Below are 17,062 nucleotides of genomic sequence, written 5' to 3'. Positions count from 1 at the left end.
AAATTGTTTAATTAATGCATTTATGACACATTTTATGATATCCTGTACTGATGAAATTGGCAACTGCATTAATTCCTTTGGATGACTCCGTTCCTGTATTACATGACACATTGTGCTATATCAGCAGTGTAGTCTTTTAGTATTTTCCTGTTGATATCAGTTAGCCAGAACTAAATGAAAGTCTCGGCAGATTTTATTTTTTAATTAATTTATTATTTATTTGTATTATCAGCCTACACTTTCAGATCCAGACTCAGACCCTCCAGGAGGGGGCGACACATTTCCACTCACTCTACTCCAACCTTCATGGTGTAACCAAATTTTATTCAAGCCATTGGATCTGATTTAATAAATATAAATTTACAGTGCATTTTTAAAAAAAATATAATATTAGTTATTATATTATGTTTTCTGTTATTTCTGTCTTTCTTTTGGTTGGGAATCACAGGAAAGAGGAGACATGATCCTCAGTACTTTTCTATTATATTACACACAAATAACTTAATTGGTTTATCAGAAAACTGAAGTATGCATCACAAGTTTAGGTCAAATAGTTTCACTGTAAATGCTGCATAGCAGACTTTGACGGATCAATAGATTTGTTGTAAAACTCATCTTAAGTCTGATTTAGATTTTTATGCACTAAATGAGATCTAGTCAGTCCGATTTCATCCGGTCCCTGCAGCGTATTTTCACGCTGATACAAATTTACTACACAGCTCAGGTCTGACCTCTGGTGAGAAACTGTGCGCACTGCATCAGTATGGTGCACACATGCATCGGATGTGAGTCCTGCACAGCCTTGACTGTCTTTGAATGTCCTTCAGCTTTTTTTGTTTGTTTATTTTCGTGTTAAATCTCCCTTTTTCAGGTTTGATGTGCACATATACAGTTTTTAACAGTCATGAAGTATTAGATGATTTCTGGTACCTGCCTAACTACTTACATAAACAGCTGATAAACCTTTGGAAGAAGGGTGGTCAGCAGCATTATCTGTTTGTTTTTATGGTTTTTTCTATGCTTTTCCTGCAGCTTAAATATTTTATTCAGATCACGTGGATGGTGGTGGGATTCCACCGTTGGAGTATTAATGCTTTAATAAATGCCATATTTTATTTGGGACTTCTGCCGACGGATTAGCTGCATAACTTTCTCAGCACCAGGAGATGCAATGAAGATTTAGCTCATACTTGTTGATGACATGTGTTTTATCTTTGGTCATTGACTTTGATCAGTGTAACTTTGTGCTGAACATTGGGGGGGGGGGGGGGGGGGGGGGGGGGGGGGGGGGGTTCAAGATCTCTGTCTAAAAAATAATAAATCTGGGTAAATTCCAGATGATTAAACACAACCATTTTGCTGGTGGTAACTGAAATGAGTAAAGAAAATCAACAGCCTATTTACACAAGATAATTCATAATTTTATTGGGGGGGGGGGACCCCCCTGGAAATTACACCCCTGAATTCAGGTGATGCGCTGCCTGATTAAGTGGAAAAAAGAGTGACACCCAAGAAGAAGACCTTTCTGATCCACTCAGTGATCTTAAGCGTCTTGCAGAGGTAACAGCAGGATCTCAGGTTCAGGTCTCACGTGTAAAAGCTAAACTATTAAAGATACTATTCAATAACAGTGACAGAAATCTGACCAAAGTGAGACAAATGATGAAGCCCATAAGTCTATTAACTGAGCTTCCTCCTTCTGCTGCTTACATTTCTGACAAAGTGGACCAATGAGCTAATCTTTTCTCTCCGTACAGACAGAATCTCAGACTATCCTGTGAGCAAACATTCTGTGGCACTGTGCTGAGCACTGCACCACATCATTGGCTTTGCACACCCGTCTGGTTAGAGCAGCAGTGATGCTAAAATCCAGTGGAGATCTGCAAGTAATATTTAGATACACGTTAGGATTATACAGTTAAAAGTCCATGTAGATCAACTGAAATATGTAGCAAATCAGCGCTATATTTTTTTCTATATCATCTCTTCTGTCATTATGTAGCATGTGCACATATGTATTGTATTCCTGGACCTACCTTATTACTACAGGCCTCTGGACTGTGCTTAAATTGTAAGCTGTATAAGCCTCTGTTGTGTTTTCATATCACACACTGCACACCGGTGTATTTTAAATCAAACACTCAATATGTGATCGAAGTGCAGACTTTAACATTTAAACAAAGGTTTGCATTAACTGTTTTGCAACCACAGCCCTTTTCATTCATACTGGCACAAATATGTGAAAGCAAGGGTGATATGCAGAGCAGTAGGAACGACATGGTATGATGGCTCATAACATGAAGATATGGGAAAGAGCTGATGATCAGTAAGCAGCAGTCTGGCTTCACGCAGAGAAAGGGCACTACAGATGTGATGTTTCCTTTGAGAGTGTTGGTGCACTGTGTCTGTGGATAAAGAAAGACCTAGTGGGGTGCCAAGAGAGAAAATGTGATACTGTATGAGGAAGCCAGCAATGGCAGAGAAGTGTGTGAGGATGGTGGAGGATATATATGAGGATGGCTAGACATTGTGCAATAGGAGTAACAGATGGGTTCAGGGTGAAGATAGGATTACATCGGGGATCGGCTTTAAGCTCCTTCTTGTTCGCAGTGGTGACAGGCAGGGTGGAGTGGGTGGAGACGAGTGTCAGAGGTGATTTGTGACAGAAGGATGGCAGCAAGAGGGAAAGAGAAAGTAGGGAGACCTGTTATGATTCATGGCTTGGAGACAGTGTCACTGACAAAAAGACAGGAGGCCGAGCTGGAGATGGCAGAGTTAAGGTTTTCATTGGGAGTCATAGTTGAGCAGTTTGGAGACAAAGTTAGAGGCAGGGCTGAGGTGGTTTGGACATGTGGCAAGGAAGGATAGTGGTACACTGGACAAAGGATGGAAAAGAGGAAGACCACAGAGAAGATTCATGGATGCAGAGGGTTGGTGTGACAGTTTCTGTATTTATTAACTAAAAAGCTACTCTATTGGATGACTGACTTTGGCCATTATTCGGTTATCCTGCTACTTCTATCAGAAATCTCCTTATCAATAAACTCTACATGTTTGTTTCCACTGGCAGCCATGCATGCGACAACCATAAAATTGCATCCACCACGTTTGACAGATGATGTGATATGCTTCAGATCAGGAGCTGTTTTTCTCCTGCTCCATGCTTTTCTCTTTCCACCATTCTGGTACAAGTTAACCTGGGTTTCATCTCTCCAAATATATATATTTTTTCTACAACTATGTAAGCTTGATTTAAAATCCACTGTGATGGTGGAAATTTAACTGCCCAAAGGGTTATGAATCCAACAGTACACCAGATTTAAGACTATTGGGGAAATCATTATTAAAAGAAATTAGGTAAACAAGTAAAAGCTAGCTGAAACGTCCAAGAATGATGTCCATGTGGGACACTTATTATAAATTCATAAGGTAGGGTCTTTAAAGGATGTTCAAATAAGTTATTAAAAGATAAACATATTGTAGTCTGATGTAGACGAAAAATATTTGTACCCCTGAAAATAATCAAGGTAGCCTATATTGGATTAATTGGTGCACAGTGAAAGAATCAGCTTAAATCTGCTTAATATTATTATCGATATGCGCGGGAAACGTCCAGTATTTCCACTCAAACCACGTGTTTTTTGACAAAAGTAAAAAGGTGTAAAGGGTTAAGGATAATCTCAGCAGCAGATTCAGATTCAGCAGCTTTGCTCTCTGCTCTCAGCAGTCGCGCTCTGCGAGCAGCGCTGGCTCGCTCCGATATTTCAACTCGCTGTGGATTGTGGGAGACGGGGACACTGCCCAGGCTTGTTACCGGAGACCGAGAGGAAAATTTTTCCGCTCCTCTCTCGCATTTGTAAGTAATCCGCCAGCTTCGCGCACAGCCGTGTCAGCTCTGGTGTTGGCGTTTCGTGTCGATCGAGTCGGTCTCCGTTACCCCGGCTGAGACGTTAACGTTGCCATTTCGTGCTTTTTTTTTTCCCTGGCATGGAGGCCGATAGGGAGACCGTGTTGCTGGGGCTGACGGGCAGGAAGGGGAGGGAAGGAGGAGCGGGCAGCTGCCGCCACTCTCGGGTGGAAATAACCCCGGTAGAGCCCGCTGACCCGAGCATTAAAATCGTCCTCGGGTCGTCTGACAGCTTGGTATTTGGCGTTAGTCACGCGCACGGACTGTGGGGGAATTAAACGCACGCGCGCTAGACATCCGGCGGGCTGTTGACACGCGGAAATAGCTGTCAGTGGCGGTTCAGCCCACCTTACACCTGGTCAGAGTAGAAAAATGCCGCAGATGTTGCGGGAGAAATAAAACGTGCTTGCTGTGTGTTGGTGGGGAAAAAAAGCTGAAGAGCCGCGGGAAACGGGGGCTTGGACACTGTATCGCGCGCGGAGTGTTTGCGTTGGGAGAAGGGTTTTTTTTTGGGGAGGGGTGGCATGGCCTGTGCTGTGGGCTAATTGATTACCACACAGCTAATTGGTGTCTGCATCTGGTGCAGCAGCATTGATTTCGCTCGCAGTAATCTTTACGTTTCGTAAAGCGGCGGGGTGACTTGCGAAGTTTTTATTGCCTTACCGCGTGCGTATCGCGTTTACGTTTGATGAGCGACCTCTCTCGAGATGTCAGGACCGTAAAATGTCACATTTGGGTTGCGCAATTTCCCCATGGTGACATAAAATGAAAAGCTTATTTGGGTCCTCTGCAGTTTCTCATCAAATGGTCAAAAGAGTAGGAGTCCCGAGGGAAAGCGGCATACTGTGTGTACTAAAACAACACCCCCCCCCCCCCCCTTCTTTAAGAATCACCCATGACATCAAACTCATTTATGTCTGGAATTTAATGCCTTTCCACCCAGTCCTTGTTATCTGTGTATTTATTTATAATTTTTACTTTGTAAATCCAAGAAAGGGGCTCCAATCACAGGAAAGTTAAAGCAGGGGTACGTTTTCCTATCAAAGGATTACTCTGTTTATTGGCAGATTGCTTAATAGAGTACTGGGTCTGGTCCACAATGTTTGCAGCAATTTAAGAAGCTTGTAAAGATAAATCTTTTTGATATTTGGCTATGGGTATTGGTCTTTTTGTCATGCACAAATTAATAGTTTGTAATAAAGGAGATCAGTGTTGTTCAGATTTGTCAATGGATCGTGGCTGATGTGCCCGTGCAGAGCCTGACGCTGCTAGCAGTGACAGCATCATGTCCAGCCGAGGAGGAAAGAAGAAGTCGACCAAGACCTCGCGGTCCACCAAGGCCGGGGTCATCTTCCCCGTGGGGCGTATGCTGCGCTACATCAAGAGGGGATTGCCTAAATACCGCATCGGGGTGGGAGCTCCTGTCTACCTGGCTGCTGTCCTCGAGTATCTTACTGGTGAGATTTATTTTGCAATGGAAGAGAGTGGTTAAATATTAACAGACAGCAACACAAGGACTGACTCCAGAATCAAGACAATAGAACTACCAAATGACTACTTTAAAATCATTTTAGGGGTATGTAAGGGCACTTTAAGAAAGAAAAATCCCTGTGACGAAGCATGCTTTGTTATTTACATATTTGTAAATCTATTGGATAGCAATAGATGGATATCCAATAGAATGCAAAGTGCTGCAGATTAGCTGCTATTAGCGATGGTGCAGCTAGAGGATACTGATGAGGAAGCACTGGAAATCTGTTTATTGAGGGATTTCACAGTTCAGAGATCACCCATGTTTGTCTTGATGTTTGCTTCAAATGACATTCGGAGACACATTTACTCTTTGAAGACCTCATGAAAGTTAATCAGGTTCACTCATACATTCAGCATTCAGGACACAAAGCTGTTTTTTTTTTTTTTAAAGCACCCTTGATTATTTTTTCTTCTTTTTCTTTTAAAAAAATCCATGTAGCTGAGATTCTGGAGTTGGCAGGTAACGCGGCCAGAGACAATAAAAAAGGCCGTGTGACACCACGACACATCCTGCTGGCCATCGCCAACGATGAGGAGCTGAACCAGGTGAGCTGCTCTATAAATAATGATCCTAACTTCCAGGTGGTGCAGGGCATCATGGACATTGTCTTGGTTTGTCTAATTTCACATTTGCAACTGTTTCAGTTGCTAAAAGGCGTGACCATTGCAGCAGGTGGAGTCCTGCCCAACATCCATCCAGAGCTGCTGGCCAAGAAGAGAGGCGCCAAGGGGAAACTGGAGACGCCTGTCTCACCTGCCCCCGAGAAGAAACCCAAGTCGGTCAAGAAAACGACAGCTAAGAAACTGAGTGGGAAAAAGGCAGGAGGCAAGGCTAAGGTATGCCTTAATGTGAACAAGACTGATGCCTTTAAGAGCGACTGTGACTGAATTTAACTGTTTGAAGTGTATCATTAGTCGTTACTGCGCTTAATTGTCGGGCATGTCTCAAAATCAGTCCAGACTATTGGGTTTATTTATTTATTTATTTATTTTTAAAAAAGCATCCATACTGACCATAGCGGCAGATGCTAGACACTCCACTGCTGATTGCAGGGAAGCTATTCCTGTCCACAGTGCTTGCAGCTCTCCTGCTGATAGCTGTGGAGCTGCACCACTTCACAAACACACGTTTGACCCATTGTGGCTGTAAGAGAGGAAATACACCCTCTTTACACAAACCAAGCAAATTGAGACTAATCAAATTTGGAAAGACAAGTAGGAGCAGAAAACCCCCAGCCTTCAACAAAACATAGACAATGTTTAAGCAAACCTTTTTGCCCCAGTTATGTCTGGAGTGGATTTAACACTTCTGGAGCTTAAGTTTGGAACAAAATAATTTGCATTCAGGTAACATCAGGAAATTATTATTAAAAATTGAGATTTCATCCTTTTCCACATTGTAGGAAAATAAAACGGGAACTAATGGCGCTGCAGGATTTACTGTTTTAACTTTCAGAAATAAATGCAACTGAAGGCACAAAACTGAGGCAAGATATTATTAAAAACTGCAGCTTTAACACAGAGGCAGTAGCTGACCTCTGACCCTCCCATGGTGGGGGCATTATTGCTGCAGTTAGAAGTGAAGTGTCACATGTCAACATGTATTCTGTGTCCTCAACAGAAACAGGGTGAGGTGAGCAAGGCGGCGTCAGCGGACAGCACTACAGAGGGATCTCCATCTGACAGCTTCACTGTGCTCTCCACCAAGAGCCTTTTCCTGGGTCAAAAGGTCAGTCCTCTGTCAATTCAGACATGCACTAACCTCAACACAGGTCACCGCTAATTATACAGAGTCGAGTTCAAGTTTTAGATGGTGATTCATGAGGCTTACGAAGAAAGTCTACACAAATCTTTTATAGATGCAGTAAAACATACGTAGAGCCATACGTTGGATATTAAAGGCTGGTGAGGGTTTTAAGGGGACTCTATTGTGCTAAAAAGCAATGCTGAGGTCAGGGTTTAATAACTTTTCATTTAAAGGATGGACAGCTTGAGATAATGTTTTTCTTATTTCAGTTGTGAGTTTTCTTCTGTTTTCAATGTGACCTGTGTTTCTTTAGCAACCAAATGCTCTGTGTGTACAACTCAAATCAGATAAGAAGCAGAAAAGAATCCTTCATGCGCTGCCACAGGGTCTCTCAGGCTCTTGGTAGACTCAATAGACTACAAACTGTTGCCTCCATATTACATCCGACTGTTTTTATTCAGCCTTTTATCTGTGCTGCTCCCTCATGACTGAACTAGATCTAACACGGGAAATCCGACAAAGATGATTTGATAACATCGAAGCCATTCAGTTGGTGTCTTAAAAGGAAGCTTCTGCTATTCTGTTTAATATAAGTTTCCTCACACTGAACATTGTGATAGTTTTGTTGTAACTCACGTGAAGGTCTAATAGGCTTAAATTGGAGTATAGATAGATAGATAAAGATATGAATGACAGAGATATTTTGTGATCCGTTAGCTCCCATTGCTTTGGTCCTGCTGAGCATTAAAAACTGCTTTTTAACCCTTTGGCTGAGCTGAAACCTGAAAGTAAGTTTACAACAAGTCATAATCAGAATTCCTTCAAATGATTTTTTTTTTCCAGAATATACTTCAAGAGCATAAGACTGTCATCAGATCAGATGCTCATGAAAATCACTGGAGGTTTAAAAAAACAAAACATAAAAGGCACTGAAGTGACACTGTATTAGAGAATGAATGACTCAAGAATGATGCAAGAAGTGCCACCGGTTCCCTTTTTATTAATTTCACACATTGGGAATTGAAGATAACTGCTGATTTAATATGAATCTGACCCTTATTCTTACCCTTTGTGCTAACTTTTTTTTCTTTGATGTGTAGACAAATATTTGAATGAACAGCATTCCTGTTTGTCAACACCAGTCTGACTTTTTTCACCTTTCACTAAATGTTTTGGTACTTTATCACAAATTAAACACACAATGGTAATGACATAACAACATCTGGACACTTTACTTGTATTAGACAGTAGTAGCAGTTAGACCACCACCACCACACAGAATCACCGATATGAGGCAGGGTGGATCCATGCTTTTGTTTTTAGGTCTAATGTCACAGCAGAAATCAGGACTTATGAGACCAGGCAACGTTTTTCTAGATTCATGTTGTCCAGTTTTGGTGAGCCAGTTCAAACTGAAGCTTCAGTTTCCTGTTTGTAGCTGGCAGGAGGGGCACCTGGTGTGGTCTTCTGCTGCTGTAGCCCATCTACTTCAAGGTTTGATGTGTTGTGCATTCAGAGATGCTCTTCTGCATACCCTAAGTTGTAACAAAAGGGTGTATCTGAGTTAATGTTGCCTTTGTATCAGCTTAAAGCAGTCTTCTCTGACCTGGCTCACTTGATATTTCTTCTTTTTTGGCTATTCTCTGTAAATCCTTGTGCAGGAAAATCCTGGTAGACCTGGAAGTCAGCCACGCCATATTCAGTACCCCTTTTAAATCAGCTTTCTTTCAACCATTCTGATGCTCAGTTTGAATGTCGGCAGGTCATTTTGACCATATCTACATGTGCAGAACAGGTTTACCCAACAAAGTGTCCACTAAGCGTAGAACTCATTTTTATTTTGCAAATTCTTGAATCATAAAATATGTTCTTACACTGTTTTAATGCAAAAAAGAAAAAAAAAACGCATTGGGAGAAGTAATTTACTTTAAGGTTTCACCTCAGGCCTCAGTCACACAGACTTGGAACCAGTCAGCAACAATCTGGCAACAACCGGTTGCAAAGGAAAAATGCGCCAGGGAGTTGCTTCTCTGTCCCGGTGTGACCGAGGGTTTAGCTTTCACCTGGCAGTTGGCAGCTCTGCACGCTTTGTTCTGCCCTGCGTATGTTGATGCTAATATGTCATTTCATACTAATTAACTTGACATTTTCTTGCTAGTGAATTAGAATTGATTCTGCTCTGATTTAGCTGCCGTCTTCTGCTACCGCTGGTACTTTAAAAGCATAATGACTCTTGGCACCGTGCTTGTGAATCTTTTATGAGCTGTAACAATGAACAAAGAACAATGAAGTGCTTGCATTCCTTGATGATGCATGTAGTGTACTGTAGTGTTTTAGTGAAGGATTAAAAAAATGATTAGATGCTGAAAATATTAAAAGCTTTCAGGTTTTCATTTGCGGATTGGAAATATTATACTCGGCAGCAGCAGAGTATTAATGCTTGATTGTGTAGCTGACCAAAGATTACAGCAGCAGTTATCATCAGTGGATGATAATTAATCAGATGAATGCAATAAACCTCCCACTGACTATGATAATGAAGTCATTAATAGAAAATCTAGTCTTTTATTCTGTGTGTTTTTTAAGATTCAATTGTTGTAACTGCTATCGTTCTTTCTGATCTTCTTGGCTTCTGTTTTTCTTTGGCACAATCTGGGCGTTTATCATCAACTCTGACTTTCAAATGCTTGTTGCTGAAATATAGTGTCTGGGGAATAGCAGATGACTATTGAATCTTAAGCTGAGGGGTGCTTTTACTGGATGTCTGTTTGAAATGATAAACATTCAGAGGAATACCTTGACATTTTCAATTCTTTTTCTTGAAACTGTTGGTCCTGCTGCCATGAAATAAAACTTTAAAATCAAGTCAACAAAGAAGCAAATTTATCTTTTCCAGTTAATGCAGCAGGATTCTCCTTTGTACTCTACAAAGATTATTGCAGGACATGTAGGAGTTGGAAACCTTGTGGGACACCACGGGACATCCTACTAATATAAGCTTGTTTTAAAATGCGTTCAATAAAAAGAAGTCATTGCATTTAGATGTAGAATACCATAGGCTGCATCCCCTCTGGACAATATACAGATGCAAATGAAAGCACTTTATCATGTCATTTAAAGGACCAGTGTGCTTATAGTTGGCTTTCAACTAGATACGGTAACATTCAGCTTTAAAGTAGTGTTTAATAAATGCATATAAGGTTTGCAAACTAAATCTTTTTCAGGGAGTTTTCAGGTGTTTTCTTGCATGCCCTGTGCAAAATTGGCTTTGAATCTAAATTTAGGAAACAAAGTGCACTGTGTCCATTTCTGTAATTCACCAGAAAGTCAAGGTATCCCTACTGAGCTGCAGTGTTACTCTGGTTTTAATGGCTTTGCTTCCTGACCTCTTCCTTCTTGTCCACCTCCTCCTTGGCATGCCTGCTCCCCCCCCTTGCTCTCCGCCTCGCAGCTCAACCTCATCCACAGCGAGGTCAGTAACTTGGCTGGCTTTGACGTGGAGGGGGTCATCAACCCCACCAATGCTGAACTTGAACTTAAAGATGATCTAGGTGAGCTCCTCAACTCCCTGCCCTCCTTCCTTCACCCCCTCTCGTCCGCGTGGGCTTAGATATTCAAAATCATTGAAGGTTCAACAGTACAGCTTCTTCTAACTTAAATCCTTACTGGGTTAAAAAATATCAAAGTTTCAAGCTTCTTAGAGGGCCTTTTTCCACCCGTTCCATTCTTTCACACTGTGAGCAGCTCGGTTCAGATGGTGGACAGTGGAAGAGATATTTTAGGTTTCGGTTTAACAGAAGGTGAAAATCAGGTTTTTAAAATGCAATTTGTAGCACAACCAGTCTGTAGTTTCGACATTAATTGTATTAAACTGTGATTTCTAATCAGCAGGTATTTGAGATGCATTTTTATCTACATTTTCTGTTCCTTAAGACATTTCTATGCTGACGCTGCTGCAAAAAGGCTTTAGTGATGTTCACCCATGGCCATTGGGGGAAAATCAGAAAAGATTTTTATCATTGTTTCCTCTGGGTTGATTGCTTTGAGGTGGCAGGTGGTCCTCTGCAGCAGTTACACTGTTCAGCTGTCATTAAAGGCAGAGGTTCTTTAGTGCTGTAGCTCTCCAAAAAGGTGATTCTGTTCATCTGGACGTAGCGTTTTGTGGGTGAAACGTTTCGTCACTCATCCAAGTGACTTTAGGATGAATGACGAAATGTTTCTCCCACAAAACGCTGCGTCCAGATGAACAGAATCAACTTTTTTGAGATTTCCTTCCCTGGATGATTGAGAATGCATCGAGACGTTTAGTGCTGTAGCTAAAACTTCCCTGCCATAAGATTTGTATGACATCAGCTGTTCGTCTTTGGTTTGGGGCAAATTAATACTTCAATAGTTTGTTTTTCTGCTGACATTAGGTCAACAGTTTCAGAGAAACTTAAGTAACACTGCCTCTTTTCTGCATACATGCACTAAAGAGAACTGTGGGATAAACTAGCATTTAAAAGTAGATACACTCACAATGCACTGAAATGAAACAAGTGCACACAAATTAGGGAAATAAAATAAAATTAATAATCTAATTTTGTTTATTGGTTTCATGGGGAGACACACCGTTTGTGGCAGCAGTCTGAAAACACTGAAGTAATGAAATTTTCTAAATTATATGTAAATGAAATATAACATTATAATTGTATAATGTTCTATTTAATAGAAATAGAAGATCAGATATATTAAAGCTTAGTAAACGCCAAATGTTAGATTAGATCTTTTTTTTTTTTTGGGTGTGGTTTTAAATAACTGCATCTTGTTTTTATTTATGCTTATAATCTATTTGGTTAATGCTCCTGTAAACGTCGCTTAGTAGACTTATTCGATGCTTGCTGGATGGTCAGCTCCTTGGAAGTAACAGAACTGCTCACAGTGTGAATAAACTATGAGATGCTTTGATTCTTAAAGTAGCCGTTCCTGCTCTTTGACTCGTGAATATAAGAGCAGAAAGGTGGAAATTTTCCTTCAAATCAATAGAAAAGCATGGATAAAATGCCGCTTCTAGGAAAAGAAAGCGATTTCTGTGGAGACTTTCAAGGATTTTCTCAAAGCTCCTCAGAGCAGCGATCCTGCTTGCTCCTCCTGTTGTGTAAATGTGTTGCGGTTCATTCCAGGTTGTCCTCCTTTCAAAGGGCTGCAGGACCTTTTGTAATGCTTGAAGATCAGTGTAGTGCACTGAAGTAGAGCGAGAGAAAACCCGACACGAGCCTCTTTTAGGCGCTCACTTCAGCCTGACTGTGAGGTTGTTCACCTGGAGTGCGATCATAACATTCAGGACTCGGGATGACACAGTTGGACGGATTAAATTCTGCTGCTGGAAAACTGTAGGAATAAAAATATTTTGGGGTGTGGTTATATGCCCTGACGATTACACGCTTTTTGATTATTTACTCTATTCTTGTTTTATTTTAAGCAAATCTAGCCAACTGTGCAGTCCTGCTTCCTGATTACATACTGTAACATGACCTACCATTCCCTCAGTTGCCTCCTTGTTCCCTGTGATGTCCTCAGCCAATAAGGAGCGTGCTCACTTTCTCTTTTCTTCTTCTCTTTCATTCATTTATTTCTTTTCTTTTTGCCATCTTATTGCTCCTGGTCACTCACTGTGTTTTTTACCACCATGTTTGTTTGCCTGTCGTTGTTGTTGTCTGTAGTTGCAAGTTGTCCAAGCCGACATTTCCATCGTGGAGAGCGACGCTGTCGTTCACCCGACCAACTCCTCCCTCTATACAGGTGGTGAAGTAGGTAAAGGAACCACTGACACTGCAGACACCACGACTGCCTGTCTGCTCTCCCTCTGCATATCCAGATGGTCAGCGCTGCAGTCTGTGGGCAAACATCACAGCAGCAGCACAGTTTTTATTCTTTAATGAAGCGCTTTTTAGACCACGACCAAGCTCCCTGCTGTTCTTACTGTAAAAGCATAACCACAGAATATATGATCAGAATTGCTCAATGGTTAAAAATTGAAAAGGGAGGAAAAACCATCCTTCATTATCAGTGAAAAATTAACTTGCAGAGGCTTGAAAAGTGCAAGTAAAGGCTTTAAGATTAGTGCATTGAGGTACTTGTGGGTAACTGCCAAGATCTGAAAGTTGGCTGCCAAAAAAATGTTTTGCATTCACACGCGATGTTTTCCACAAACCGAAGCCAGTAGGCAAACAAAATGTGGACACTCAACTCAATTGGTTCATGTAAATTTTGGTTTTCATCTCGACTCAGAATGTTTCGAAACTGGTTCCCGCTCGTTCTCATTCGCAGAGCAGTGTAAGTGTAGTTAGCTGGGTGACCTCGAACTCCCACGTCAGCACCAGGGGTCGAAGCGCTGACACTGTGTGAGGTTTATATGTGGATGAAAAGCTGGACTGCCACATACTTCTGTGACAGCTTTTCAGAGATGTATCTGGAGCGTAGTGTGTTATAAGCTTTTTGTAAGCGTGTTCAACAAGCTTTCAGAGTCATATCATATCTTCTGCCTAAATTATTCCTCCTGCTTTGTGAGTCTGGCTCCTTGCCACAAAATCTTAAATCAGACTGCATTAAACGTTCATGGTCTCGGCTAACTTTCAAATCTTTGCCAGTTTATTATCACATCATCCAGGTATTATTTCCAGCTGGCCTGCAGAATGTGTAACAATTAACCTGGGTAGCGTATATTTTTGTGCTGCGCTCTCTCCAACAATCTTTCATAGTTATTCCCACCAAAGACAATGTACACAGTGTTTATGCTTCTCCTAGTGATTCTCTTAGTCCAAGCATCAAGTAATGCATACACACACTTTCTCAGTGTGATCCTAACACAGTGCTGCTGCTTGTTGTTGCTTTGTTCCACTCGACTGAAACGCAGACAGTCTGGGACTCGCTTCATTTCCTGTGACATTTAACCTCTCTGACTGTGCTGTCAGTTCAGACGGTTAGAAAGAGAGAAAATGTCTAAGACGCTGTTTCCTGAAGCTTCATATTAAAACCCGTGAGGGTTGATTTGTGGCAATTTGGATTAATGACTGAACAAATATTAACTAGCTCTTTACCTACGAGGACCATCACCCTTTGTCTGCTTTTCTTGTAATGACTGTTAAATGATTTGAGGGGCTTTTCTTTAAAATGCTGACTTTTACTCTTACTTCCAGACCTTGTTTTTACCCCCCCCCCCCCCTGCCTGTTTTTAATATTGTTGCAGCCAGAGCATTCATTTGTCTGCTTCTGGTGACGTTAAATTGCCTCCCCTCTTCTCTCTTTAGCTCTGAGTGCATTTTAAAGTGGTATAAATGTCGTCAGTGATACATGAATACACATGAAATCAAGTATCCTAGTTAAACTTAAATTGCTAGGACTATTTTACTTTAAGTCCATTCATCAGTGCTGCAAAGCTTTTACATTGTTAACTATAATATTCCCTCACCCACTTTTTTTTTTTTTTTTGTTGCTATTTTGAGAGTGAAAGAAAATACTCTCCTCACTGCATATAAGCCACTATGGAAGGACAGAGGGAAGTAATTACAGACTGAAGCTTTAATACATTAGTTTAACTCTCAGAATGAGTCATTCTGAAAATGGCAGCTTTGAATCCTTACACTTCATTTATGAGACTTTCCCAGACTCTTAAAATTAAAGTAACAGGAACATGTATGTTTGATTATAAATGTGAGTGCAGAGATTCAGAGAGAGGCCGGGGGAAATGATTGACAGCATCATTGTCTGTTGTGTGTCTGCCTGCCTGTCTGTCTGCATGATCACCAGTCAGCTCTCTTCTTGCCTGCTGTTTTTCTCGCTGCAGTATGTGAGGATGCATTCACCTCAGTCCTCTCTCCCCTCACAGGCTCTGCTCTGGAGAAAAAGGGGGGTAAAGAGTTCGCCGATGCAGTGCAAGAGCTGAAGAAGAAAAACGGCCCTCTGGAGGTGGCTGGTGGTAAGTGCACAGAGGATTGTTTTTATTTATATTTTAGACACAGAAAGTAGAGGTTATATCAGGAGGCCTGAAAGATCTCGCTTGGACTTGGCTGTGGTACTGTAAATAAGACATTAAATCATTCTATCACCATTATTTTAACACCACATACAGATAAACATGTGGAAATGATAAAAATTTGGCAGAATATGTTTTTTCAAATAAACGCTGGTGTTTTTCAATGATATAAAAAGATAAATCTCCATAAACACAGGGGTATAAAAACCTGCTACATGATGCTAGGCTGGCAACACAGGTGAACTGAAACATCATCGTCACTGAGTAAGAGGAGTATCAGCTGAACAAGGGGAAATGATATATTTTACTTAGAAATAAATACAAGATCCAAATCCAGAAATTTAAAACTAAATGCCTGCTCAATGATGGAATATCCAGATAATCCTAGTGAGTTTTTTAAATAATTTTTTTTAGACATTTTCAGGCTCGATAAATCCTCTGAAGAGTGACAAGAACTCCTATAATTTCTGGTAATGATTATGACACCATGTGATGAGCCAGCAGGTTCAGAGTTTAGTTTTCTTTGGAGTCTGAAAAAGTTGCTGATTGGATGAGGTCTACTGCTTTAACCTGCCTACACTAACCTTATCCTCCAATCACATTTGAGTGCTCCTCTCACTGTCTTCTTGTTACTGGCTTGTACAGTAACAAATAAGCATGTGCTTCTTTAAACTTTTAAACTACTCGATTAAAAATTAGAGGAACACTTTTTAATAAGGCTGTGGCATCAAGTCATTTAAAAATCTGGGATATTGATCTGGTCAGAGAGGCAGAGAGGTTTGTTGCTGTTTTGGTGTTAACAAGAAATTAACTACAGGTGCACCACCTGTGGGCAGGCGAGGACATGGACACCCAAATTTGTGAATGCAATAACTTGAGAACAAAGCAATGTAGGAATTTTAAATTCATACCATAGGTGCTGCCACTAGTGTTAGTGTCACTACTGATATCATGAGGTGATACCTGGACCCTACAGAGGTGGCACAAGTAGTCCAACTCCTGATACATCAAAGGGTGCCTTTTCCAGAAGGTTTGCTGCACCTCCCAGCACAGAGAAGCAACAGAGAACGTTGTGCTGCCTGTAACATTCAGCATGACTGGTTTGCTGACGGGTCAATGATAGTCGAGGGACGCACAGGCTTCTACGGGCTAGGCGACGGCACCCTGACTGCTGTTAGGGGACCTATCCGATGCTGTCAGATTGCACCTCAGACTGTCCGGCTCCAGATCCCTCAGGACTGTATTCATGACATTGTCTCGTTAGAAGCACGCCCTGATGTTGTCAAACATGCAAACAAACACGTGGGTCCATCTCCATGTCTGTAGAAGTCAGTGATTGGTCCATCCATACAGTAAAATTGACTAACCTGCCAAAATATTTTTTTTCACTTTGATTTTCAGTGTGTCTTTGAACTCAGGCCCCTGTAGGTTGACAATTTTGATTTCCATCAATCAAAGTGGCATCCACTGATTCACTGAACACACCCAGTTCATGATGTCAGTTGAGAAATCCAGCATGATTATTCAGTTATTTTCTTTACCCTGACGGTCTTGTGTGTTTTCAAAGTCTTCCTTTTATTTAGGAATAAACAATCTCTTGCTTTCACACACACTCTGATGAAAAACCAAAACTGTCCATAAAAAAAAAAAAAAAAGAATTTTGCCACCTCACAGGATTAGCTTAACATTTTAAGTGCTCAATAACAACTCCCACTTTTTTGTTCTCACTTCTTTTCGAAGTGTATTGTAACTGTTCCTGGGTCTTTTTAACAATGTTAACAAGTTTATTGTAATTTGTTATCCAGAAACATTCTTGATCAGTGTTGTTTCTAGATTTTTCTCTTTTTTTTTTTTTTTTTTT

The 17,062-nt window shown here is 41.0% G+C and overlaps 1 protein-coding gene across 5 annotated transcripts in view; it reads left to right on the top strand.

Annotated features, from left to right (window-relative positions):
• Nucleotides 1–3,699: 3,699 nt before the first annotated feature.
• The window catches only part of LOC102298837 (core histone macro-H2A.1), a 20,496-nt gene continuing 7,133 nt past the window's right edge, over nucleotides 3,700–17,062 (top strand). The window contains exons 1-8 of one of the 5 annotated variants that reach the window (XR_001336340.2): nucleotides 3,700–3,856; nucleotides 5,164–5,364; nucleotides 5,880–5,986; nucleotides 6,086–6,277; nucleotides 7,062–7,169; nucleotides 10,639–10,738; nucleotides 12,890–12,980; nucleotides 15,055–15,144. Coding sequence is in view for 3 of the 5 variants with exons in the window: in XM_005923125.3 (XP_005923187.1) it covers nucleotides 5,193–5,364; nucleotides 5,880–5,986; nucleotides 6,086–6,277; nucleotides 7,062–7,169; nucleotides 10,639–10,738; nucleotides 15,055–15,144 (769 nt within the window). In the remaining 2 variants the exon portion in view is untranslated. Of the gene's footprint in view, nucleotides 3,857–5,163; nucleotides 5,365–5,879; nucleotides 5,987–6,085; nucleotides 6,278–7,061; nucleotides 7,170–10,638; nucleotides 10,739–12,889; nucleotides 12,981–15,054; nucleotides 15,145–17,062 lie in introns of those variants that run through there. The other 4 variants (XM_042221419.1, XR_006054473.1, XM_005923126.3 and 1 more) reach the window with 4 other exon arrangements.

The sequence above is a fragment of the Haplochromis burtoni genome, unplaced genomic scaffold, assembly GCF_018398535.1.
Source record: "Haplochromis burtoni strain Fernald_Lab_line unplaced genomic scaffold, NCSU_Asbu1 Contig_66, whole genome shotgun sequence".
In the NCBI taxonomy this organism is placed as follows: Eukaryota; Metazoa; Chordata; class Actinopteri; order Cichliformes; family Cichlidae; genus Haplochromis; species Haplochromis burtoni.
This window is presented reverse-complemented; position numbering and strand designations above follow the sequence as displayed.